The 26,919-nt window shown below is 40.5% G+C and overlaps 1 protein-coding gene and 1 long non-coding RNA gene across 2 annotated transcripts in view; one reads left to right on the top strand and one right to left on the bottom strand.

The window, feature by feature from the left end:
- Positions 1-26,919, bottom strand: part of LOC135410021 (uncharacterized) — a 56,780-nt gene that overhangs the window by 6,508 nt on the left and 23,353 nt on the right. The window lies entirely within an intron of this gene.
- SLC30A8 (solute carrier family 30 member 8) lies at positions 831-25,994 on the top strand. Its single transcript, XM_064646271.1, has 8 exons — positions 831-3,180; positions 11,392-11,600; positions 15,491-15,637; positions 19,234-19,387; positions 19,894-20,083; positions 20,477-20,582; positions 22,851-22,985; positions 23,988-25,994. Exons 1-8 carry the CDS (start codon positions 2,894-2,896, stop codon positions 24,131-24,133), a joined length of 1,374 nt encoding a protein of 457 aa, XP_064502341.1. The 5' UTR covers positions 831-2,893; the 3' UTR covers positions 24,134-25,994.

Here is a 26,919-nt window from a genome sequence, read left to right as displayed (position 1 = left end):
TTTCCATTCTTTTGAAATGCTGGCAGCAAACCCAAGATAAATATATTGAAGTTTAAAAATTTATTATTTTAAAATATTTAACATTAACAAGTTTTTAATGATTTTTAAATTGGATCTAAATCAGGGTAGATATTTTCCTTTTGACACTCAGTTATAAAAGGTTACTCTATTCATAGGTTCACAAGAAGAGGAATGTGGTTTTTCTTTCAATTTGTCTTGCCTCCAGCCTTGGATCACAAAATGACAGATGGCTGGAAGGCACTGGAGCTTCACTAGGTGAAAAAGCATATTCTCACTATGAATATAAAAACTGTAATAACCAAGCCCCAGAAATCAAAAATGCCAGGATCCCTGGGTTACAGGCAATACAGTATAGAGCTACTAGAGCTGATGCCAGAGAAAGGTAGAGAGGAACTTTGCAGATGATCTCTAAGATGTCTCATAAAAATGATCGACTTCACTGGCATTTTCAATTAATAGATGCACCAACTTTTCCTCTGTACATTTAAGCTGTCAGTATCTACTCCCATAATGACAAGATAGAGGGGATGTTTTTTTTTCCCCATATTTAAAGTGCTGCTGATTAAAGTTAAAATGGGATCAAGGATATGCTTTTTTTAACTAATGGAGATTTTGGATAATAATGATGAGAAGCTTTCATTTGCAAAAGCCAGTGTGATGCCTCACATGTCTGTATTGGATGTAAATCTTGAGAAATGTCCTTGACTAGGGTTATTAGAACTGGTATGATTGGATATGTGACATTTTTAATGTAGACTCAGAAACAAACTGCTTTATTATTGAAAGGCTAAGATGAATTTATTGAGATGGTCTGAATAATTTTTCTGAAATAGAAATTCCACAGACAGCTGCTGTCTCCCTCTTAATGAGTTTCAGAGACTGTATAAAGAGGAAACCCAAGTCTTTGTGGAAAGCTCTGAAGAGATTTCTTTCTATCCTGCCTCACAGCCTGTCTCCTGAGAAGCACAACCATCACCACTGACAATAATAAACACAAAACAGAAGTCTAGATTAAATGCTGTGAATGATCTATGGCTTTGTTTTGCTGGTATGCACCTGAGGCTCAAGACCCTTTTACAAAATGATGGAAACTTATCTCACTAACAAAAGTTACGTGGTTACAGTGATTTGAAACAGAAAATGGCTTTATCTGTAACCTTCTGAGGTGGATTTTAAATTTTCTTTAAATTGAGGGTACTTAGACCTGATAGTTCAGCTTAGCACCTTAAAAAGGCTGAGATCCAGTGTAAATCAGGTCCTAGGCCAGGCTTATTTTTCAGGCATCTCCAGTCTGTGACAGGATGTTGCTGTTTGGTAATTTCAAAAGGAAAGATGAATTCAGAAGCTCAGAGAGACACTGTAATAACACTAACATTGATGGGAAGAGGAGCCAGCAGAAGCCCTTGTTGAGCATGAATTATAAGCCTTTGTCAGGTTCCAGGGTGCACAGCTGGAAAGGCCATCTTCTTTTTCCTGCTTTACTCCCTCTTGGCAGCAGAATAAAATTTCTACTTAATGGCCTTTCTGAGGTGGTAAGAAGTGTGGTACTTCTGTTTTGTAAGATTTCTGCAAATGCGCTGGGTCCACACTATTCACCCTTTGATGCGAGTTTCTTCTCAAACCAGCCTTGCCAGCATTCCACATTGTCAGGTCCAGCAACTTTAAGTGGCAGCAACTTTAAAAAACATTAAAGACCAACCTTCTAATGTTCAGAAGGAGTTAGGAAGTTCCAGACATGAGTCATAAAATCGATCTCTTCCACCAAAGAGACTAATAAGGGTGCATAGGTGAGTATAAGCACCTGGGAAAAGGCTCTCGAGGAAAGAGCATTAGAGAGGCAAAGACGATAGCACATTGTGGAAAAAATCCATGTATTTCTGCTGTGGCTGTTCATAAAAGCCCGAGATACAGTCAGCTACTTGGCTCACAGGTTCCAGGGAAATGTTCGCACAGCTGATATGCAGGAGGCAACGTGGATCTCTGATGACATAAACCCACCTTTTGCATTTATATCATGTACAAATGTGCCCCCCGCCCTCATGAATCTCAGACAGAGTATGTGTTCTGCGAACTGGGGGAAGGGAGGGGAGATCCCAGCTCATCATATCCACATTAGGCTACCCATGGTAAAAAAGACTGCAGAATTTAAGCGCGGCCCCCAGCATTTGCTCACTGCCTAGTGCTAATCTCTTCTGTGAAGGCTGTGCACATGTAGGGATCTCAATCACAGTCTGTTTCTGCTGAGAATATAGTAAAACACAGACAGCACCGGTGCAAAATTTCCCATTAGTGCTGAAGTGAATGTCTGAGGTCAGGCTGTGAGAAAGGTGAGGCTGGAGGTCTTCTCCCCTCCAGGGACTGTGGCTGTTGACAGAACTAACAAACTGAATAAAGCAGAAATAACAACCTGCAGTCCTTCCTGCTGAAATAAAGATTTCAATAACCTGTGTTGCAAATGGCAATAGTAAGCAGTCTCTTCTGTTTCAAACCATTAGGAGCAAATATGACAGGGGTAGAAATCAGTCTTCAGAGCAACTGCTTACGTTAAAAGGCTTGCACAAAGCCGGAGTGATGGAGGTTTGCTTTCCTCACAAGCCAAGGAAGCAGAAAGGCAAACAGGGGTTTGACTGTTTCCAGGCAAATGGGCTGTTTTAATCACCTTCCTTCTCCCTTTCTGTACGTCCATACGAGCGCGTGTGAGGACTTTGATGTGTGCGCGCTGTGCTTGACCCCCAGCCCACGACTGCAAGAGCACGCACCCACCGCGTGACCAAAGAGCATATCCAGCATCAAACATGGAGGGGAAAAAAGAAAAACAAGGAGTGAGGCCCGAAACATCCAATCTGCTGTGCTCAGCAAGTTACTGGTTGTTATGGTAGTGACGCCATCAGGACTAGGAAAGCAGCTTTCTCTCGCAGAGGGATTATTGAGAAGATTATTAAAACATTTTCATTCAAAACTATTTGGCAGAGACTTCTGCATAAATCAAGAGGACATTTCTGCCCATATCTTCTTCCAACAGAGACCGGAGAGTTTAAGGGGGAAAACAAAAACAAGCAAAACCCCATCGACTTTCCTTATGGCTACCAAAAAGGGTCTTGAAAGAGCTTGTCTTGTGAGCGAGAGGGACACCAAGAAGTACTCCTTGGCCCTAGACAGGTAACACAACTCTTTGTTTCCTTCACTGCCATTTCTATCTCTGAGCAATAAGAGATCACCAATCTGCTGAGGGGCTGCAGGAGTTAAAGCCTAGAAAGTTTTACAGTGTATAAAGGGAGTATCTTTTACTACTTTCAAAATGTTTTGTTTGATTTTTTTTCCTTCCTAAACTTTCTTATTAAATGTTTAAAGCATTTACTAGACAGCAGTCTGATGTGTCTGCGTATGTGATGGATTGAACCAATCTACTGTTGAAGCAAGTGTCTCCTGCTATGTATTTTATAAGCTTAGTAGATTTATTGTAGGATGCAAAACCTCATGGATTATGCTGCAATTTTAGGTTGAATTATAATCATGCTATTGACACCATGTTTGATTCAAAGCTCCTTCATGCTTGAATGTCTAAATTATCCATTTGGTTTGAAAGAAAGGCGATGCTTTATTCCCGTGGATGCCCTATTGGACTTAGAGCTGAAGTACCTCTCATGTGCCAGAGATCTTGTGAGTAAATGCTTGTTTGAGTGAAGAAAGATCCTCTGAAAACGTAAGATATCCTGTAGCTTAGGTTAAAAAATTAGTATAAATGTCCATCAGAAAATAGTTTTGCAGTTTAACTTATTTTCATTCTTCCTTTTGACTCAGACCAGAAAGTATTTTTAAAAGAAAATAGCTGCTCAGTTACAGCTTAGCAACTCTTGACATTTCCATTATCTCATTGGTTTTCAGGTTATTTATTGCCTGGCTCTCTTAAAAAGCGTGGGACAGAAACTTGGCGTAAACACTGTCAGTTCAAATGGAAATCTGTCTCTCCATGTTCTTATACTGGGGTCACTGCCATCGTATTTTAGTCATTTGAATGTCTGGGTTATTATTTAAATATTACTATGTGGCTCCATAAATATACATGGCACTGTCCAAAATGACTTTTGTGGTAATATTTATATTTCAGAAAGATCCCATATGATTCTGCAGTTCATTTTAGTTACTGAAGACTCTCAGAGTTTTTTTGAAAGTTTGCAGTTTTGTGATTAGAGCTTCAGTGCTTGAGGTCCTTTGGTCTCTCACCACCTCTGGACACCAAGGACAATTCTGGACAAACCCTGAGACAGGGGAAATTGTTAGGCTGCCTTCTGAGGAAGCCCTTGGTTTCCCTGGATCACTGGTAACAGGGAATATTCCTGGTAAGAAGAGGGGTAGGATGCACACTGGGGGAATGAATACCTGGCAGCTGATCCTCCCCTCTGAGCTGACTCACCTTCTGGAGGAGTTGATTTGTTTCTGATAATTATTTCTTAATTTAGGGTTGAAGTTAGTTGGAGTGAATCACTGTAGCAATTGCAATTATCGGGCTGATGGCTGCAGTTACCTCCAACAGCCCCTGACCTGGAGGGCTGGTCCCAGGAGGGTTCCCCAGTAGCAGTCCTGAGGTGGCTGAGTGATGGAGATGGTACACAGCTCTCCAAAATGAGGAGGACTTGTCATCCAGCCATGTGGCTTTTGTGCTGCACCTCCATTTGGCTTTTTCTGTCAGATGAAATCTGATTAACTGCACAATCTAATTAGTCTGTCCATTCCCAGAAACAACCAGAAACAGGGACTGAGAGCCAGTCTCCCTCCTTTTGGGAAGAGCTGGCAGCCCAGGGTTAGTCCTGCTCCCCATTACAACCCAGAAGTGCAGGTTGCCAGCCCAGCTACCTGGGGTGCCAGCCCAGTGACCCAGGGTGCCAGCCCACGGGCCAGAGCCAACCCATCAGGGCATGCAGCCCACTGGACTTGGGCTTACACAGTCCAGCTGCCTGCACAGCTTCAGGTGTCTCAAGCTGATCAGTAGCAATAAGCTCATCTTAGCCTTTGGTATAAATTAACACATTTTTCCATTTCCCATGTGTAGGCTTAATGAACAGCTCTAATGTTTTCTACATACTTTATTTTGCATACAGGTTGCATATTTCTTTGCCATCCTCCAGCTTCTTTCTTTTTGATACGTGCCATCATTACGATACACACGGAACAAGCTGGTTTTATCTTGACCATGTGAGTAGGAAGCCTGAAAGCAAACCCCTTTCCTTGTACTCAGGGCTGGAGGAGGGTATTTTGCACATGCCAGGCCTTCTGTAGTCACTAGCAGATTTTAATGCATTGAGGTTTCCCATGCTTAACTTGAAAGGCTTACAAGAGGACGGGCTTTAACTGAGCCATCTGAAAAACAGACCAGTTGTAAGCTTGAAGAATAATTCACACTGGAAAGGACCTCAAGGAGGTCTCTGGTCCAACCTCCTGCTCAAAGCAGGGTCAACCAAGCCATTGAACAAGGTTGCTCAGGGCTGTCTCTGGTCAAGTCTTCAAAAAAAATCTCTCAGGATGGAAGCTGCACAACCTCTCTGGGCAATCTGCTCCCATACTGAATTAACCTCACAGTCTTTTTTCTTTTTTTCTTCATATTCAATCTGAACTTGTTTCACTTTATGACCAATGACCTCATTCTTCCTCCATGCACAGCAATAAAGCTCCATCTTCTCAATAGCTTCCTCAAAAATATTGGCAGGCTGCAGCCAGGTGCTTATGGAGCCACCTTTTCTCTAGACTGGACAAGTCCAGTCCCTGCAGAAGTGCTCCAGCCTTTAACCATCCTAGTTACCCTCTACTGAACCTGCACCACTTTATTGATCTTTCACATTAGGGACACCAAAACTGGACACAACATTCTAGATGTTGTCTCACAAGTCTGTCTGTCCCATGTGCATTACTTTTGATTCATCCATCCCTGTAAAATTTCAGAAGGCTCCTGTTGACCCCTTCCTCCAGCCTGCTTATGGCAGCCTTGTCCTCTAATCTATCAGCTGCACCCTCAGGTTGGCATCATCTGCCAACGTGACCAGGTGCACTACACACTACAGACAAAGACATTGCACAGGATGGGTTTCAGGAGAGGAGACCACTTCCCACCAGCCTCAAGGAAGGGTACGAACCATAATGATAAAAGGGTCTGAAGCTGAGCGCTCAGAACCTCCCGCTTCATGCAACAAGTGTTGTCTGTAAGTCATTCAAAGAGATATTTGTATCATCTTTAAATTAGGTCCGAACCAGGTGTCTAAGATGGTTTTCCATGGTTTTTTTTCACAATCAGTTATAGTGGTAAGAGAGATAAGTTTTCCCAATGATTAGCCATTTATTATGTTATTTTTTTATTTATTATCACCTACCTAGTGATCTAGACAACCACTTATCACAGTCTAAATAATAGCTCAACCAAATTCCTGAAGTTTCCAGGAATGAAGACAGGCCAGAGGTATTTATTTCTTGCTGGCAATAGATCAGTGTAATATTAAATCAGTGAATATTCAATATCCCACTTCATAAATATGTGAATTTACCTCTGATTGTGCCAGTTATACTGTGAACTAGATTTTGGCTTGATTCAGCATGATTTTCTGAATTTCTGATTATGTCCTTTATATGTCATTATAGTGGGAATTTGAATACCATCACACAGTGAAACTCAAGGCTTTTAGTCTCAAGGTTTTGAGTTTTATTCTGTCTCTGAGACAAGAGAAAAAAATGAGTGGGAAACAATTCTGAAAGAAAAAAAGATGTGTTAAAACCTTAGGGCTTGTCTTCACGCAAAAGTTTTAACACAGGGCATTAAGGTGACCCGTAGATATTGCTGCCTATCAGTCCTAGGCTCATGGTTGATTCCTGTCTGCCAGGCTCATACCAATAGGCAAAAGTTTGAAGCGAGCCTGGGAGATGATTTCTTTGGGTAAAGAGTGATTTGTATAGCAAGCACGTAGAGAATATTTTCTTCTTTTTTTACCTTCCTGCAGGCGATATGAAAACTCTTACAAGATCAAAGAGTCCTCATCAAATAAAGGCTTTCCACCACTCATTATGCTTTACAGAAGTCAATGCTTAGGAAAACTGTAGGTGTTTTTCATGACTTCTGAAGTGTTTTAGCTGAGGGCCCTGTGGTTATATCTCCTTTGTACTGGCTTGCCAGCTGGTCCCAGTAGCACATAGTATTTTAGCAGACTCAGCAAAACCAATCCCATCGCCTTTGCCCTCCTGTTCGTAACATTAGGACCCTGTAGAAAGGACTAATGTCTAAGTCTGTGTCTACCCAGTACTGGCCACATGCCATCTCTATTATGCCCACTTCAATTATGGCCACTTCATCTCAGAAAGAAAATTAGAACGAAGATAGTAAGTGGTATGAAACAGAAATTAAATGGCTAGGGCATCAGCTCAGAAAATTGATAGTTCAGAGGTATAACAATGATACATAAAATCATGAATGATGTGATGAAGGTAAACAGGGAATAGTCATTCATTATTTCTAACAGTACAAGAACTAATTAAAATAGCAGGCAGACAGCTTCAGAGTAACAAAGGATGTATTATTTTTACACAAATCATAATTAAACTGTGGAACTCAACACTTTCAAGTCAGCTGGGTTTGTGGAATAAAGATCTGTAAAGGGCTGTTAGACAGGAGCTCTGGTTCAGCCACCTCCCAGCCTCCAGATTTGTGTAACTGGGAAGCAGTCCCTCTCTGGACATGTTCATTTTTGGTTCTTTGTCCTTATGTATTTCCTTCATGATCATGACAGAGTTTGGATACTTGGCTACATACACCTTTGGTCTATCTCCAGGCAACTACTGCTTTACTGTTTTGCAGAAAGAAATTTATTGACAATGCATTTATATATATGGGGCCAGGCCCTCAAAATGTGATTAAATAAAATAACCAAGGCACAAATTCCCAATTACTAGACATCTAAATGTATGCAAATATATAAATATTTGTGTTTATTTTGTGCCCACAATAAGGAAAATGAGAGACTGGACAGCCAGGCTATTAACAGGGTCTTAAATGCCTTGGAAATATTAAAAATCAAAATCAGAATTGTGCCAGAATAAGGGAGGTGACTGTGGCTTTGATAAATTTTTCTCTGAAGGCAGTTTCATTATCCTTTCAGGCACCAGAAAATTACTATTTTCCCTTGTGAAGGAGATGATCTCCTGTGGGGAGTGCAGTGATTCCAAATTTTGCTCTTTTGACTGGGGAACTCATAATGGTCTAGGAGGATGGCAATTATTCCCATCAGCCTGCAGATCAAGGCACCCAGCAGATCAAGTGAAAACAAACAAAAGGAAGTTGTAATAAAAAGCTGTTGCTAATGATTTGTGTGGAATCTGCACTATGTATTAATATTTTTTACTTTCCTCCTTCTGGGCATGACTCAGTAGGAGCCTTTCTGTGACATTCCCCTGACTATCTTTTTTACAAAGAAAAGAGAATTTGAAATGGAGAAAAGATTATTTTTTTTAATCTGTGACTCTGTAATGTGCAGGTGCAGAGATCTGATACTCAAAGGCTACATCTTGCTCTAACACACTCTGAAGGGGTTTCTGGTTTAAGAGCTGATCTTTGCACCTTAAACTTTTGATTCACACTTTTATAAAATTGCCTCTTAGATTCTTTTAATTAGTGGCAGGCTGCTTTTGGAAGAGAAAAATAATGCAAAGGAGCTGGCAGGAGTTTTTGCAATTCATCAGGCCAGATGCTGTTCTGTGAGTTCAGTGAATGCTCGCCACCTCTGGCAACTGGGGCACTTTTATTTAGGTGCCCTTTAGACAGAAAAAAAAGTGACATTTGTGGGTTTATGTTTTCTCTGTTTGCTTTTGCATCTGTCCAACAATATCTGTGGATAGTGCTTTCCTACCCCTCTGTGATGCCCCAAGGTTTTGTTAGCTGATAAAGAGACCTGAAGATTAAAAAAAAAAAAAAAGGGAGGAGGATCACAGAGCAACCTGTTTTGTTAACAGCAAGGAAAGGATTTGGTGGCTCAGAAATATGCAGCTGCAATTTTGCCATCCCTGCCCTGACAGGCTGTTGAGCTGATCGTGACTCATGTAATTAAGATGATTTTAACGTTTAATGCCAGCTGATGAAAATTGAGGTAAGGGGAAATTAATTTTACATGCAAACTATAGAAAAGCATTGGAAGTTAACTCCAGAGAGAGATCACGATAAAGAAAATCTTGCCTGCCCTGATCTCCAGGGGAGAGTGAGAGAACTGCAGCATTTTATTCAGCCATCTGGAAGGAATTAATTTGTGGTACCTTCTGTGTCTAATTCATCAGGAAAATACTGTACAAAAGTGACACAGAGCACATGAGGACCCTGATGAATATAAAACTAAAGGACTGGAGAAGGACTGGCTAGTGGGGAACCCAGCTGCCAGATGGGCAGCCCGTTCCCCAGACAGCCCAGCTCCCATTTATTCATTGTTGTGAGGAAAATAAAGAAAAATGCTGACAAAAGGACTAAGAAAACTCACTGTCTCCAAGCACCAGGCATTAAATCTGACCAGTTGCTCTTTCACACAAGCTCCTCACATACAAGGGGAATCAGTCGCCTTCACTGAGCAAACAGAGACCACATGCTAACCAGGCTGGGAAACGGGCTGACTCAGGGGAATGTTGCATCCTTGGAACATCTCAATAATATTTACAAAACCAAAGCCACACTGATTATCTACAGTTGCAGGGCTTGGCTGCCAAGGTGGGTCAGCTTTTCTCCTTTTGCCAGTACCTCTGTGGTGCTAGTGAACACAAAAGGCCAAGGCATCCATAGCTCTGCAGGTGCCTTTGCCTCTCGCCCATTGGTGTGGGGCATCTGGCAGGACTTCAGACCCACTGAGCAGCTGCAGCCCTCTCAGGCTGCCCATAAAAAGCAGCTGGAAAAAGCTTGTGATTTCAGTACAGTTTTTTTCTTGACATTGACTACTGCAGGTTGGCAGCCACCAGCTGATTTCTTTCCAGCGAGATTTTAGGCATCTTGACACTTCAGTGATAAGAAACACTACAGATAGTCACTTGGATCCATCTTACTTCCTGGAGCACAGGTTTCCTTCACTTAGCTGAAGAAACAATTCTTCTGTGTCCCAAAGGAAAGTCTGAAATCAGAATGGGGAAAAGAGGCTGTTATTACTGGGGCAGCTAAACCCAGTCCCACATCCTGCCTCCAGGCTAATTTCAGACTTGAAATAAAGCAGTGGAGTTTGCTGTGTTCCTGGGTAGACCCTGCACACCCAGACCTCAAATAGCTGCAGCTCATGGTTATATGGATGTTATGTATGTGCATCTCAGCAGAATTTGCCTTCTGATGCCACAGTCTCAATACATGGTTATCACATCAGGAGTAGCTCTGGCAACAAATGTTTTATCTGGAGAGATGTAATGGTTTTCAGTCGAGCTTTCTAGGACAGAGTGAGCCTTTGGGTTTTTCTCAGTTGAAAGGTAAAGAGAAGGGAACATCCTTGCTCACCAAACCACCCTGGTGACTCCCCTGTGGCAGTCTGTGTGTTACTTTAGTGAAAGCCCCAGATGTCATGGCAATCCAGGAGCTCCCACAGTTGTAATGCCATGGCCCAGGACCTCTCTATCCCCACTATGTATTTGCTGTGCAGGAACCCTGACAGGGACAACACTGAGGCTTTTTGGCAGAGCAGATTTGGCTGGGAAATCACCTTGTGATGAAGAAATGCTTGAAGAGCCACTTCTACTGAACTTCTCACTATTCCATGAAAGCTGTGGCACAAAGGGGTCAGCATACTATGAAAAAATTATTGCTTTGATTTTTTAAATACCTTTGAATTTTCTATGCTCAGGTTCTGCAGGAATATTGGTAGTTTTTGTACATATCTGAAAATTTGAGATAAAATAGTTCTGCATGTAAAGAAAGGAGAGAGATATCTTTAGCCATTTATATTTGAGAAAAAGTTTTTATTTTTTCACTGGTCTATCTGACAAAGCTATTGGGAATAAAATCCTGAATTTTTCAGTAGAATTGTCTCCATGATATGCTGAATTTGGTAACTATTTGCATGAGGTACGACTTTTTGAAAATCATATGGTGTGCAAGAAATACACAGCCTAAGAAAGCCACCCTGCATTTCATAAACTGCTAAATGATGTAGGAGAGCCCAAAGAGCTGGGAAACACAACCAGAGCAGTCATTTCATGTGCAGCTCCCTCCCACAGAGACCTGCTTGTGCGAGCAAGCCTCTTCTGTGGCCTGTGCTGCTGTTCCCAACTCTGCTTTTATCCTTTGAAAACATTAATTACATAGTTTCTGGGTCTGCAGGGCTAGAAGCCCAAATAACTAGGGTTTTTCTTTTTTAACCTCTGTTTCTTTCTATCCTGAAGGATGAGCTGGCTTCAGAAGAATTTAAATGAAGACAGGCAGCAGCAGGAAGCAGAAGTTGCTGAAGCTAATCCAGCATATCACTGTCACGGCTACTCACAGGCCTATGAGAACAGAAAGAGGGAGCAGCATCAAGCCAGGAGGAAGCTCTGTGTAGCATCAGTAATTTGCATCTTCTTCATGATTGCTGAGATAACAGGGGAGTATGTGTGTTCAAAGAGAGCTCAGTCTGGTGCCCAGCACAGCCACATTCATGCCTTCTCTATACACTGTGCCTGCAGGGACCCACAGTGCACAGAGGTGAACCCACCTGGGATTAAATAAACCTCCTTTGTCACCAGTCATTAAAAGAATCATGGGGGAGGGGTGTGGGGGGGGTGTTAAGTGAAATTATCAAAGTATCTTCATATATTCATTCAAGAATTGCATCTGGGTAGGAATACAAAGATCAGTTAATAGCCTGAACTGTTCTCCCAGGTCTTTAAACTTGACTAAAAGTGACTAGCATGTCTTAGCATCATGTCACAAAAGGTTTCTAATAAACTGGATTTATTTTTTTTTAAAGATTAAAGGATTTTACATATTTATCCCGGCCAACAAGACTCAGCATTGATGAAGGTTGCTAGCAGCATAATCTGATAATAAATGCAAGAATCTTCACAAAATCCAGGGAAATCCAGGGCCAGATTCGCCATCTGTTTTTCTACAGTTAAGTCAATGTATTTATATCGGGCACGTTTATCTTTTAAATTGGCCTGCTGGTGTGTCTCTGGATCAATGGAAGATTATTCCCCTACCTAATTAGCTTTCACTTCTGGACCCATCCTACAATATCCAATATAAGTATTTGGCTTGCTCGTAGAGCATTAGCTTTCATTTTGTCCCACTGGTCTGCTCTCTCCATGGATTCTGTGATATTTATATCCACCTGATAGTTCCTGGCTCTTTAACTTGCCCTTCTCCACAGTGAGGTGAGGTAGGGAAAGGCATGAGGAATCCCACAGACTTTTGCCATATGTGCTCCAGGCAATGTAACAAAAATCAGCCAGGAAGGCCTCTGAAACCCATACTTTCCTAGCTCAGGGACCTCTGGAGCCCCATGAAAATGAAAGAGAAAAGCTTTGTCTTCCCCACAGGTGAGAAGTGGAGGCACTGAAAGAGTTGTTGCATTTCTGCCTTCTCCCCTGGCTGCCAAACCCAGCAGGGCCTTCTCAAACTATTCCCTCCCATGCTCTCCATCTGCATGAAGCCCTGTTGTTTGTAGGTCACGTGCATTTCCCCCGTGAAAACCCATGCATACTGCTAATCCCCATGCAGTAATTTCCAGTGCCAGAAGTAATGCATTATTAACAAAACCATATAATCAGTAGGCTTAAGTTTGGTGAATGCAGCAATGCTAGAGGATAATTGGAAGGACAGATGATATGTTAACTAAATGTTTCATTTTGCTTAATGAATCATACAGCTTTTTTGCAGTGACAGCTTAAGTAACAGGCTTGAAGACCATTTTGCTTCAGACCATTAAACTTTGACAAACCAGTTATTAACTGCAGTTACAGACAGCACTCTATGGAGATTTTTGTAATTATGAACCATACATTTAATTTTTTTAATCATTAAGCAAGACTGCCTCTGCCTGATGATTGACCACTGAGTGACTGACAATTTCTACTGCTTGTGGTATACAAAGCTATAAACATCCATTGTAGGGAATAATAAGCCATAAAGGCCCCTTGTTGGGAGTATTGATACAAGGCAGTAAAAGCCTATAACTATTACACAGGCTTTACTCTTGAAAGTAAAAGATATGTTCCCCTTCCTTCTACTCTAAGGGTAAACGGCTTCTGTGGGCATTATTGTGTTAAACAGAAGAAACAAAACTGCATCCCTCTCAGAGAGGTTGAAACGTTGTGCTTCTCTGAATGCCTAGGTATTTCCATGATATTTTTGCTCAAGCCATCTCTGCTGGCCGTTACTGCTGTCCCAGAAGGGCTGAGCCTGATACAATAACTGTCTTTGAAAGATAATTATCTTCCATTCTTCTAAAGCAGACCCATCACAATCTCCATAGATTTGGAGATATCAGTCAAACCAATAGCACACAATGTAAAGCCCTGATATAAAAGTAGTTTTCAAAGATTTTTAGTGGCTACGGACCAAATGTGGATTTCAAAGTACTTCATTTCCATTTGGGCACTAGAAAGAAAGACAAACCCTGCTTGCATCCTCATGTCAGAACAGAATATAAAGACTTGACCAAGTTGCTAAGATAAGCAGACTGAGATCTCAGAAATTCACCCAAGGCATTAGTTACACCAACAATACATAAAGGAAAAATTTGCAAACATTTTTCAAAGGCAGAAGGCTAGAAGCAAGCTTTTGAGATGTTGTCCCACAGAATATGGAAATACAGTATCTAAAATGCGATGGGGGTTTGCATGCAGCTTGTGTTTTACATATTTGTTTACTGAAAGATAGCTGCTGCCTTGGTTGTTAACATCTGTGCACTGTGAGACAAACCTTCTTCCTTTTGCTATGCAAAACTGCCTCCCACTTGAGAGTGAAAGTCTAAGACCTGTGTCATGACCAAAAAGTATATGTGTATTTATACCTGTGCATATCCTGGGAAATATCTGTTCTGCTGAATTTACTGCAAGGAATGAGGTGTCCCCAAATTCTGCAGCCATGCTTGCTCCCTTCTGGGAAGTAACTTTCAGGCAGTTGTAAATGGGAGGCAACAGAGAAAAACAATATATGCCTTATATGTGCAAAATACATTCTCCTGTGGTGACAAAACATATGATGTTCGGTGTTCTAATCTAAAATCTGCATACAGGAGGAAATTAAACAGTCCATCCTGCTGGCATGAAGACCTTGCATCTATAAGGAAACAAGAGATGTGCCTACATGTCCCTTTGACAGTGGTATCCTGCCAAAGGTTTGAATGAGTCATTTTACGAAGTTTGTCAGGATTCATTGATTCTCATATGGATTGTGGTTAGGAGAAATGGGTGAGCTGAAATTAATTAAATTACTGAAGAATGGAAATGTATTGCCAAATGCAGAAACTAGATATTTTGGCTCTATTATTTCACATTTCCATTTTTCTACATTTGCACTGTGATGAAAAGATTCTCCTACTGTAATGAGTTGGCAGGACATGTAATGAGTCCTGCCTGTGATCCTTGTCTTCTCCTACAGCCACCAGCAGTGGGGATAGTTTAGAACAAACTTTTAGTTCATCTGGGTTTGCCCTTAGCCCTGAGACATGGTTAGAAGAATTTGGCAAAACAATGATATTTGGCTTAGTGGGTAAAAGAAATGTGGATTACAATAACCTAAAATGGTTTGAATTTGGTGTTTGGGGTTTTTTCTTTAGAATTCACATAAAACCCAACCCTGGCAAAATAAAATTATATTCAGCCACATTTTTTGAGCTTTAGCAGGAAAATTAAATCATGCATTACAGATGCAAAATGATAGATTAGTCCTGAAAACAGAACATTTTTCTCCATGCCCTCACTAAAATGGTTAGTTGTTTATCACAGGCCTTCTACTGGGACCTTTCCATGTATTCCTGTTTTAGTGTTGCCTGTGACAAATAAACAGTCAGGCATCCAGCCACCCAAACCTCAGGAAGAACATGCATATTTTCCTATAACAAATAGGAAATGAATCCCATAAGCTACATCTCTGAATGTTTGTACATACATAAAAATATCAGTGTTCTGTGAAAAGATAGTGGGACGATACTGGAAAAATGATTCCTAATACAGCTTTTCATGAAGAAATCTGATACTAAAATAGTCACAGTAAAACAGTCCAACAGTAAAATAACCACAGAACTAATGTATCAGAACTCTTAATGTTCTTAGGTCTCTCTTTCTCACAAAGAAATTTGGCTTATGTGTTTCTATTAATTCATACCTTTTATTACATGAATGAGGTAGAAAATGAAACAATCTTTGAAGTGGTTTGAGTCTTGTGTATGATGACTGAAAATTGAGTGTTCCCTCTTATTCCCAGCAAAGCAGGTCTTGAGTCTGATCTGGTTGACTCAAACTTCTGACCAGAGTGATGATACGGATGTGTTTCACACAGGTGGGCAGATCGCCGGGAGCCTGGCGGTGGTCACGGATGCGGCACACATCCTGGTGGACCTGACGAGTTTCTTGATCAGCCTCTTCTCACTGTGGCTTGCCTCCAAACCTCCTACCAAACAACTAACTTTTGGGTGGCACCGAGCAGGTAGCAAACATCTCACAGTATGAACATGTGGAAAGGGAAAGGTAGATTATCATAGCCAGGGACTGGAAAACGTGCTGATGCCCAACACAGTTCTGCAGGCATTTAGAGACAGCGCACTAATGCTCTCAAAGCCCCCAGGACTCAAGACAAACAGAGTAAGACAGTGAGCTTCGAAGAAGTAAAGAGCATCTCTTATCTACAAGTGTGTCTTTCAGATCACTATTTACTATAGTTTTGGGCTGGTGCTAGCTTTGGCTGAGGTAACAGCAATTTCCCTCATTGAACTGAGTGTGAGGAGGACTAAGCCCTCAATCTGTAATGACAGAAACACAAGTTGCTATCAAATCAGCGATACCCATAAAAATGAAGGTTTCCTCTACTTATAAAGAAAATTATTAAATTATTTTAAAAAGTCAACATTACATTTGTAGAAAAGTGAGATCCTTTAACATTTACCCTTTTCTAGATCCTTTCCCTGCAATTCTCTTTATCATTGCTTGTTTTTATCAGATGCAAACACAGGCAGATTTTTAACATACTCTACCCTTAACCAAAATCAGTACTTTTACCAATGACACCTAATATCAAAAGCCCAATAATCAAACACAAGTGTTTTTACAAAGACAAGACACCAGCAAAACATTAACCATGAGAAAAAGTTTCTCAGAGTATGAGTCTGTTCAAGATTTAGACACCTAAATATCAATGCTACATATACACGAGCACATATACATACAGGGTCTGATACATTCAACAGAAATGTAGACTCCATTCAGCTGCACAAACATAGAAATCTAGTGCTACATCCCTAGAATGTCTGTCTTATGCATGGGAATGGCAGCTGTCGCACAAGTCCCACAGGAGACTGGACAGGATGCCAAGCACAAGACCAGGGCATCTCAAATGTGATCAGACACTCATAGTTAAGAAACAGACACTCATGTGTTCCCAGTCAGCCAATGGAGCAATCACCATTAATTTGACATCCATTGTTCATAAAGGTAGCTTAGCTCACACCTGCAGGTAGACATTTCAATTTAATTGTCTCAGTCTGGAAGTGAGTCTCCTGCTAGATGTCTTGGGACTCAGTTTAGTTGCTTGTATGTGAATGATTTGTGCTTTTTGAAATCCAGCTACCACTCCAGAAGTCTATGGATAAATTATACATCTTGTGTCAAGCCATACATGGACGTGCCAATGTATCTCAAATGACTTTAGACACCTGTGCACCTGAACCAAGGACTCAAGATGTCTGTAGGCCAAGGTTGTTTGTAGCCACAGAAAGTACCAGGGAAGACATATGCCATGCTCATCCTGTCTTTATGTAGCTCCCTAAGTATATTCTATCAACTCTGCTGGAAACAAACTGGGTGAGAGGGAGGTTCAGTATTACTCAAGCACTGCTGGTATTATAGAGACAACACACAGCTGAATTTTGCAGCCTTAGAGAACTACTACTTACCATCAGTAAATCATTCATTACTTTTTGTGTTTATGCTCTCAGCCTGGGGGAAAAAAAGTGAGAGACCTCTCTTGCTGATGTAGGCAGGTTCAGCCACCTCATGTAACTTCATCCTCAGTCTGAATTATATTATTTCTTTTTCATTGCAATGCAGAAGTTCAAAATCAATCCTTTCTTGCCTTTTTATATGCAAAGAGAGCCCTATATCAAATGTTAGAGGCTACTTAATTGCATTCCATGATTGCTATCCTGTTTCTTGCTTATTTTCCCAGCTATATTTCCAGTGTAATATGCAGATGGGTACCTTAATAGAGTAGCTGAGGGCAGTCAGGCGACAAAGTCACTCTTCACTGACTACCAAGGTCTTACAGGTGCTGCCCTCCACGATACTGGAAGCTGTTTGTTCACTGCTTCTCTCAGACTGATAGATATTGCCTTGAAAAGACTGTATGACACAGTTCAGGTTTAGCAGAGGCCATGTGAATGCCTCCTGCCCTCCAAGCCAGAACCAGTGCAGCTACTTTCAGCAACACAGATTGAAGCACAATATTGAGTAAGACTGATAGTGTGAGCCAAACCTACTTCCAGGTACAAAAACTCTCTTGCACCTCAGTTTCCCTCTGCTATGATTCACAGATTCCCACACAATCCTACACTATTGTTTGCTGTACTCTGTTAGTGCTAGTAGTTCTAAAGAAATTTACCCGAGAAGTGAGTGCTGCTGAACTGGTCTGTAAACTTAGCTAAACTTTTGCTAAGATAACACATTGAAAATTAATATGTATTTTCACCTATGTAGGTAAAGATGAATTCTGACATATTCTGTTATGGAGGATATGCACACATCCACACAGATATGAACACAAGTGTTCACAAAAGCTGTTGGCTGCTTTCATGCCCATGATAGCACAGCCATCAACACCTTCAGTTGGGCCAAATTTGCACTTTCAACCTGTAACCTGCAGAAAAAAAATTGTATGCTTTATTTGAGCTTCTCTCTACTTTTAAGCAACACTAGATTCTCCTGTCAGTGCAATTTCATTTGTTATTTGCCAGTTTTAGAATAAAATGGTTATTTGATAAGTATTTGGAGCCTGGACTCCTGCAAAAGGGGTGACCCTCATAAAAATATATTCAAAATTATAAGCTGTTTTCAGGGATTGTTAGTGGAATTCTGTGCAAATGCTTTCTGGATATCTACTTCCTTTCACTTTACTGTGAGCTTTCATTTTCCCTGGTACTCTCTCAGTTGTGCTCACTTACCCATTCAAGTCACATGGCAATTACTAGTCCCACATCCTATTAGAAGCATGCTGCACATTCATGTGCACTTCCCTGGACCTCTTCTATGGCAGTGCAATAAAAGGTGGCCTTGGGGACTGGATTTATTTGAGCCCAACTCAGAGCCAATAGAGACAAAATTAAATTTTGCTGCCCCAGGGAAAAAATAACTTCTTTTGTTCTCATCACAGCTGGTGGCACAAAAATGATTTTGTGGCATTGGCAGGACGAATTCCAGGATAAGTTTTGCTGGCAGGACCTCTTTGGGGGCTGTTACTGCTTTTCTGAACTGTGAAGTGATAAGAAGTGTGCAGAAAGAGGGGAAGGTAATGGACAGGGATTATGTCTGCCAGTGGGTTTGAGTGAGCTGTGCCTTTCTCCTTCCCTCCGACTTCTGCTCCTGTGATCAAGATAATCTTGTTGGGGAAGGAGGGCTGGTCTTTGGAGTTTTCACACCACACTATCAGGGCCAGGAAACTACACAAGATTTGCTCTTTTATCCTTCCTTCTCATTATAGTTCTTTTTGCTCCTACCAGAACTGCCCAAATGATCTTTTTCATCTCTCCAATTTCTTTGAATGACACACGAACTCAACACTGAAAAGGAGCCAAAAGTAGGGGCAGGTAGAACAGGGTAAGGCTATCACATGCATAAGGCTGCCCTGGGAAGTCACTGAATTTACTATGACCAGAAAGGGGTTTAGCCCATTCTTTGCATGCATTCTCTGCCAACATACAAGAAGCCAGTCTCCTGGCTATAAAGCTCAACAAGTCTGGAACCATTACCATCAACCTCTTAAAATTTCTTGCATTTCTGTTCTGACTGTTAAAATCAGATTGTTTTAATTCCTAGAAATTCTGGGAGCTTTGATGTCTATGATAATTGTCTGGATGGTGACTGGCGTGTTGATATATTTGGCTAGCATGAGGCTGCTGCACCCTGATTACGATATTGATACTACAGTGATGCTCATCACCTCTGCTTTTGCCGTGCTCGCCAACATCCTGTAAGTTATTTTGTTTTCCTCTCCATATAATATTTGAAACTTGAGCCTGCTGCTGTAATTCAATAAAAAACTATATAGAGATATTGGCCTCAAAAATATTAAGTACTTATGACGTTCATGAGGATATGGAAAGGAGTTGAGAAGAGAGATCGTGCTTCTCATTGAAAGTTGCAGTTGCTCTCCTACTTTCTGTTAGCTGCCACACTGAGAAGGCAAAATTCCAGGAAAAGATTAATCTCCATCTCGCTTTTAATTGATGTCAGAATATTCAAGAACTCTGTAGAAAATGAGGTCTCATTAATTACCCTGTTCACAGACTTTCTTGTTTGTATGCAAACCAGTGAAACACGCAGGAATTATCTGCTTAGCCACTCTGTATTTCTACCTAATGTGTCAGATTTCACCGTTCAGCATTCAGAAGTGAGAGGGGTGATGATGTGTGTGACATCACTGCTTTCAGAGATGCAGTATATCCGCTGGTATTTGCAGCTTTACGTCTCTTGCAGACTAAGCCTGATTCTGCACCAGACCGGCCACGGGCACAGCCATGGGGCACAAGCCAGGGAACACGTGTCAGCCCCTCGAGAAAAGCCAGCTCTGAGCAATGCCAGCCTGCGGGCAGCCTTTGTGCATGCCGTTGGAGACCTATTCCAGAGCATTAGTGTGCTAATTAGCGCACTTATCATCTTCTTTAAGGTTAGTTTTATTAGTTCACTTGCCTTCCTTGCAATTAAGGATAAGTGTTACTTTCACAGCATTGTGACACCGGGTACTCTGTAAATATTTCGTCTGTCTTAATGATACACTTTGTAATTTAGTCAAAGAGAACTATACTTGGGAACTGAAATGACTGTTGAGAGTGTAACACTTGCTTCTTAGTGTTCCAAGCGGATACTTCAGTGTCTCTCCATTTTGTCGTTTGTAGCACCCTCATTTTCTGTACGGAGGCTGAGGCTCCCTGACAAAGGAGGCCAGCACTCATTCTGTACTAGATGAATTGAATATATTATTCTTTGATATTAACTAATTAAAAATTCCAATAACAAACAAAAATGAAATTAACTAAGTGATGTGTTCATATTTTTCTAGCCAGAATACAAAATAGCTGACCCAATCTGCACATTTGTGTTTTCCATCTTTGTTTTGGCAACTACCATCACCATTTTAAGGGATATTTTGATTGTGCTAATGGAAGGTAGGACCTGATTCCAGAATCAATAAACTTATATTTTGGGTTTGTTTTCTTCTATCTCTTTCTCCATAATGCTTATATGTGCTGAAAAATTATAATAACACACTTCTACATCAGTTTCCAATATTCTTAAGATTCTGATCATACTTTAAACTACTTTTAATTTTAATCAAAACTGTTTTCTGTAAACTCTAGGTTTACACATATGCCAGTTTTTGTAAAAATCAGTGTATTGGTGTTTTACTAATGAGCTCTGACTTGCTTTTGTCTGTCGTATGTGTAGCATTGCTTTTTATCACCATTTTGGCATATGAGATGCCTACTCACCTCATTCATTGTGTATTTCCTTTACTTGTGTGAAATAAAAGCCTTTGTGGGAAAAAAAAAAAAAAAAAAAAAAGAAAAAGACTGTGCCTTGAACTGTTTCTGTTAAATGGACTGAGTGCAAGAGGCAGAAGTTTGAAAGATTTTTAGTTACACCAGTCTAGAAAAGCAAGCTATTGGACCTTTCCAGTCATGTTCAAATGCACTGGAATAGACAATTCTCAGTACATCAGCAGCAAGAAGAACTAAGCTTAGCAATATTTAATCCTGTCAGCTATGGGCTTGAACATTTGATTTGTAAGGCCAAATGACTTGAGCATTCACAGAGGCATGTTTTTGCCTTCCTCACACTGAATAATATAATGCAACCTCTTTCTCAGCCATGAAAACACAAGGATTAAAGGGAAAAGTAGCTCTAATGATGCAGGTTTTTAATGGATACTCAGTATGACTGTCTGCATGGCTATTTACTTCTCTCTTTCACTTTGCACCTACTTTTGTTTCAAGAAATAATGTTTCCAATATTGTTTTACAGTAAAGCTTCATTCTAGTGTTGTTTTGCTTTCAGTGATTGTGAGATAGAGATACATCCATGTAGAAGTGTACCTAGACAAGAGTGCAGCAACTGGCTGTATTCTGGCTGTCAAAAAATCAGAAGATGTCTTCATTACTGAAAAAAAATCAAGTTACCAGGAAGGTCTGGCAACCCCTGACACCTATGAGTCTCTTTCTCAGCAGCGACTCCCAGCTTCTATAAGCAGTGCTGACATGCCAAAATCACAGTGCTCTGATCCCGCTTGCAGCAAGACCTTTTACACTGTCCTCCTGAGAAGGCTCTGAAACCAGGCTCCTCTCTCCTAAATAGCATTCTGCCCAGAATTTTCTGAAGACAAATTGGATGTTGGAGCTGGTGCTGGAGGTGGCTCTTATCTCATGCACCCAGTCTTGTCCCAGACCATCAGCTCCACAGCCCCTGTGACTGGCTGTGTCATGTAGGCACTGACTGTCCGTGGTTTTCTGTAAAAGAGCATGAGCATGTCAGCATCATATTCTATTAAGTCAGTACTCCATATAGCATATCATTCTTGTAATAAATGGATAGGACAAAGCATACAACACTGAGGTCATTGACAATTATAAATAAGTATCAGTTGGGTATGAAAGACAAAATTAACCAATACTGTGCTCATCATTATTATACTTCATAACTGGTGGAATTAAAAATATTTTTCAGTTTACTGATCCAAGCGGATCATGATGAGCATCCTAGCTCATAGCTGCTCACGTGCATTTGCAAATTCCCAGGCCTCACTCCAGGGATTATGTGTTGTTAAACTTCTTATTCAAATTTGGACTTAAATTAAACTCTGAATTTCATGTTGCAACTCATCCTGTCACAATTGTCCTCACTCTGAATGATGGTCACCACCATCATGTATTGTAAGAAGGCTTGTCTAGGAAAACAACCACTGGCTACTCAATAACTAGACCTGGGATCTAATCTCATTTAAGATTCCTGAGTCAAACCATTTTAATCTTTACGTTCACCTTTCCTTCCCTGCTAAATAGATGCTTCTCTATTGTGTGAATGTATTGAGGACAAAATGCCCCAGAGGTGTTCAAGTGATGCCATAGAATCTGCACTCACAAAATATATTGGTGCAAAACTAGGACATGTTCTGGCCAAAACACTCATCCTATGTAAACTGAACCCTCAGGGTATCTCCTAAAACATGCATGAGTCTACACCTTCCATGGACAAGTGTATAACAAGGGATAGGATTAAATAGCACAGTGAACTCTGAAATAGATGGGCTTTCAAAGCATTAAATATTTTTATAAAAATTATACATCTAAAGTGAATAAAGGTTCATGATGCATTTTCCTCTATCAATCATCATTTTTATTCCTTAAAATATTCTTTTCCCATCAATTTCTCCTTTTCAGGAACATCAAAAGGATTTGCTTATGATGAAGTGAAAGCAAGAATTTTAGCAGTTGAGAAAGTGGAGTCTATTCACAACCTTCATCTTTGGTCTCTGACAATGAATCAAACTGCTCTGTCTGCTCACGTTGCCACAGGTCAGTAAATTTCTGTAAGCAGGGAGTAAGTATTCAGCTGCTGTCTAGTAAAGGTCAGTCTTTCCTGATTTGGATGAAACTGACTGTATATCAGTTGCTTGTTAAAAAACTTGGCATGATTTTGTTGGAAAAATAAAACCAACAACAATAACAAGAAAAGCTCTCAAATCCTCCTCTCGGAAATCTTGCCAAAACAACAGGGACCTCTACTTAGTCCAAAATTTGAAAATTACAGAGGCTGTGAAGCAAGGAAGTAAACCACAAAGTATTTTAAATAAATTAGAAGAATTAGGCTCAGACTGTATTTTTTTCACAAATAGATTCTGGAGTGGATTTGTCAAACTTGAAAACTGTTGATCCCTATAACAAAAACTTACAGGGCAAATCTGCATTGCAGATGCATCTCTAGTCATAAAACAATCTTTAAACATAGTTTGGAATGTAGAGAAAACTCCATGGGAATAGTTAATATTATAAAATATTTTTTAAACTGTAATTCTTATCCCAGTTGACAAATTGTGCACTACCCAGATCAATTTTCTCATCCATATGTTTGCTTTGTATATATTAAGGTCTATTTAAGAAAAAAAATCCACCTCTGTTTGGCCAAGGACAGGTTCAGTGGTGAAGTCCTCCATGGTGTCCCTACTTCCCAAAAACAGAGGGTCTATCAGCCACCCAAATCACTTGGCACTGCTGCTACTCTTTGACTGGATGAACTAATCTTTATTAAGTATTTCTGCTTTCCTCCAGTCTTCTGCCAAACTGAATTTCTATGGTGATTACTCTTAGCTTAGCTCTTGCCAAAAATTGCATATTCCAACCACATTTGAATGAACAATCTTTTGCTGACATGGAGGTTCCTGAAAGAAGGATAAAAAGGACAAGAAACACTTCTCAAACAAACTTCTTGGTACAAGTTTCTGTCAGTAAACATTTACTTTTCTTTAAAGTAGTATAAAAATGTATGTATTTTGATTATTTTCTGCTTGCTATCTATAGCAGACACAACGGACAGCCAGAAGATTTTGAGAGATATTACCCAAGCCCTATTTGAGCACTACAGCTTCCACTCCATCACTATTCAGATTGAATCAGGAGAGGATCAGAAACAAGACTGTATCTTCTGTCAAGAGCCCAGGGACTAAAGGGAGCAGTACTCTGTGCCAAATAATGATTACTCCTCTTACAGGTCAATGGAGACTATATTTGCTGGTTTATGTAACTGATTAACAACAAATGGCAATTAACTGACATAACAAGCCCTGCCATTGCAAGCAGTGCATGGTCCTTTCATTGCTGGTATCATCTACCATGAGAGAATATGTATTGGATCCATCCATCAGCCAGATCGCCTGTCCATCAGCAGTTTCTTTCAACTACAAGAGAAATTTCTAAATTATTCTTGACTAGAGCAGCAGATTGGCACTAAAGCAACACTTAAAGGGTGGCTGTTTGTAATTAAAGGTAACAAAAAACTAATCAACCTTCAAATTACCAACAGACCAATTATCACAAAGCGTAATGAAATGTACTTTTAGTGTTAGCAAAGCTCAACATTTACTCAGGATGAAAGAGAAAAATTAAATTACCACAAGGGATGAAGGGAAAGAAAGTGATGGTGGCATGTCTGCTTTTTGGCAGACACTCCTCTTCCTGATACATGTAAGTATCAGATGTGTACCATGCTCTGCAGCATGGATCACAAGAGAATTTACTCCATTCACATTTGGCAAATAGGTCTTTGGTTTTTTAGCTAGCCCTCAGGCAAACTCTTTTCTGCCAGATATGAGCAGTATTCTCTACTATCAAGACAGCCCATAACTCATATAGCACTGCATCATGATGAGTTATGATAGAAGATTTGAGGTGGACTTTTGCGTGTCTGTGTCACAAGGTACCACTGAGTCATGACAATAAAACAGATCAGGTGCTCTTAAACATGAAAAAATAATTATGGCAAGGGAAGAATGGGGCCCATTCTGAACATCCTGTCTAGTGTCATAGTTCATGGTACAGCCTGTGGGGTGTTCCCCAGTAACACTACATCCTGAAGTTAAAAAAACTTTTGGCATATCACACAGCCATTCACTGTAAAGGGAAGAGAAGCATCTCTCCTTCAGGTAGCTAATTTCCACATTTCCTAACAGGATGTGTGTTGTGGGTTAGGAATGGTATTCCCCAATTTTATGTTCCTACCAAAACATTCCAAACCACGTGCTGCTAGCTCACTCCCCCGTTTCCCTTCCTCTTCCCCTGCAGCCAGATGGAGAAGAGAATTGGAGTCACAAAAGGTAAAGATTATGGATAGAGATAAGAACAATTTACTGGAAACAGCAACAGAATAAGAAAATGAACAGTAACAGCAACTATATTAATAACAGAGTGTAAAGAGGTGAACCATTCCCAAGAGAGTGCTCACCACTACACCACGCATAGACCCCCGACAATACCTCACTGTGCCACCACACTACATGACCTGTACAGAACCCCTCCCCCTGTCCCTGGAAAATGTTTTGTGGTGTTGTTTTGATGTGAGGTGGTATAGAATAACCTCTGTGTCTTAGCCATGCCCCCTCCTGGCTACTGCAAAAATCAACCCTGTCTTGGCCAGAACCAGGGCGAAGCGTCAAATTTCCCTCCTTTTTATGCCTGAACTTTGCCTCCTTTTCATGGCAGAGCTTTGAACAAAGAGTCAGGTCTTGCTGTGCCTCTATTTTTGCCCAAGCAACTGAATTAAACTCTCACCTGTTAGCAAAAGCAAGGGTTGCACTTCAAAATATATGCTCCAGTGCTTCAAAAAACAACTCCAATTCTGCCCCTGGCCATAATAATGCAGTTTTGTTTTCTCTGTGGAACTGACCTAATGTTTTGCCACTCCACAATCCTCTCTCCAAGAGCTGTAGGGCTCACCTTACTAACAGGTTTGTTAGAACAAAATAAATTATGTCATACCAAGTGGTACTGAGTTTCTAGACTGACAGGTGGAAGGACCATTGTGTTATTAAGGTATAAGTAGGCCTTGCTTTTTAGGGAATTAAGTTTTATTTACAATAGGTTCACGTTAATTTTCTATTTTATCATCCCAAGGAGATTAGAATTTATTATTGGGACTTTTGGCTACGTGTAACACATAACTATGTGATGATGGATTGACGTATTAAGCTGGCATTTGTTACCTGGTAGGGGGAACAAGAAATTATTCTGCTTTGTGGAAGATCTTAGTCAGGTAAACCTCCCACTGAAATCAGATGAGATATTAACGCAAAACACCCGCTAAGAATTTCATGAGTATCTCATTATTTACCAGCTTGAAAGAACTGAGACCACAGCAGTGGTATTCAGCACAAGGATAAAGACAATTATTGCCCTTCACAGCTGAAACTCCAGAAGATAAGGCACAGATAAATCAAAGCACAGTAAGAAATTCTAAATGGAGAAGTTAACTTGTATTTTGGCCAGTTTCTCTTCTGGTATAATTTAGCATAGCTATCTCCTACCAAAGGCAACTCAGTTGTACTTGTTAGGTAACCTGAGTATTCTTTTCATTAGTTAGGGAGAACAAGTTAATAGTGTGGCCTTTATATGAAAAAAACTATCTTTCCGAATGTTTGGAATAAAATGAGGACACAGACCTGAATATAATAGCGACTTCTGCAGCACAGTTTTATGGTCAAGGACAACATAAAAGATAATGAGTGGGTGACAGAAATGCCCATATAGGACACAGATTCAGTTCTGAGATTTGGGTCAGGGTAGAGAAAAAGACAAGAATTTTAAGAGCAATAGTGGATCTTGGAGAAAATTTAAAGAGAAAAGTGATATGGTCCACGAAGAAAGTTATGTTGAGTAGTAGAGCTGTGAAAAAGCTGGATGGAAGCAACACAAGAGCGATTGGAAAAAAGAAGATGCAGCAGTCAGCAAGAGGACTGCT

This window comes from Pseudopipra pipra, chromosome 1 (assembly GCF_036250125.1).
Source record: "Pseudopipra pipra isolate bDixPip1 chromosome 1, bDixPip1.hap1, whole genome shotgun sequence".
NCBI lineage: Eukaryota > Metazoa > Chordata > Aves > Passeriformes > Pipridae > Pseudopipra > Pseudopipra pipra.
Note: the sequence above shows the minus strand (reverse complement) of the source record. Positions and strands in the feature narration are given on the sequence as shown.

Coding starts and splice junctions, on each gene's coding strand:
- SLC30A8 (XM_064646271.1), top strand. CDS start 2,894: ATGGTAGTGACGCCATCAGGACTAGGAAAGCAGCTTTCTCTCGCAGAG. Junction 15,638..19,233: donor TTTTGGGTGGCACCGAGCAG/GTAGCAAACATC, acceptor TTTAATTCCTAG/AAATTCTGGGAGCTTTGATG. Junction 20,084..20,476: donor CACTTATCATCTTCTTTAAG/GTTAGTTTTATT, acceptor ATATTTTTCTAG/CCAGAATACAAAATAGCTGA.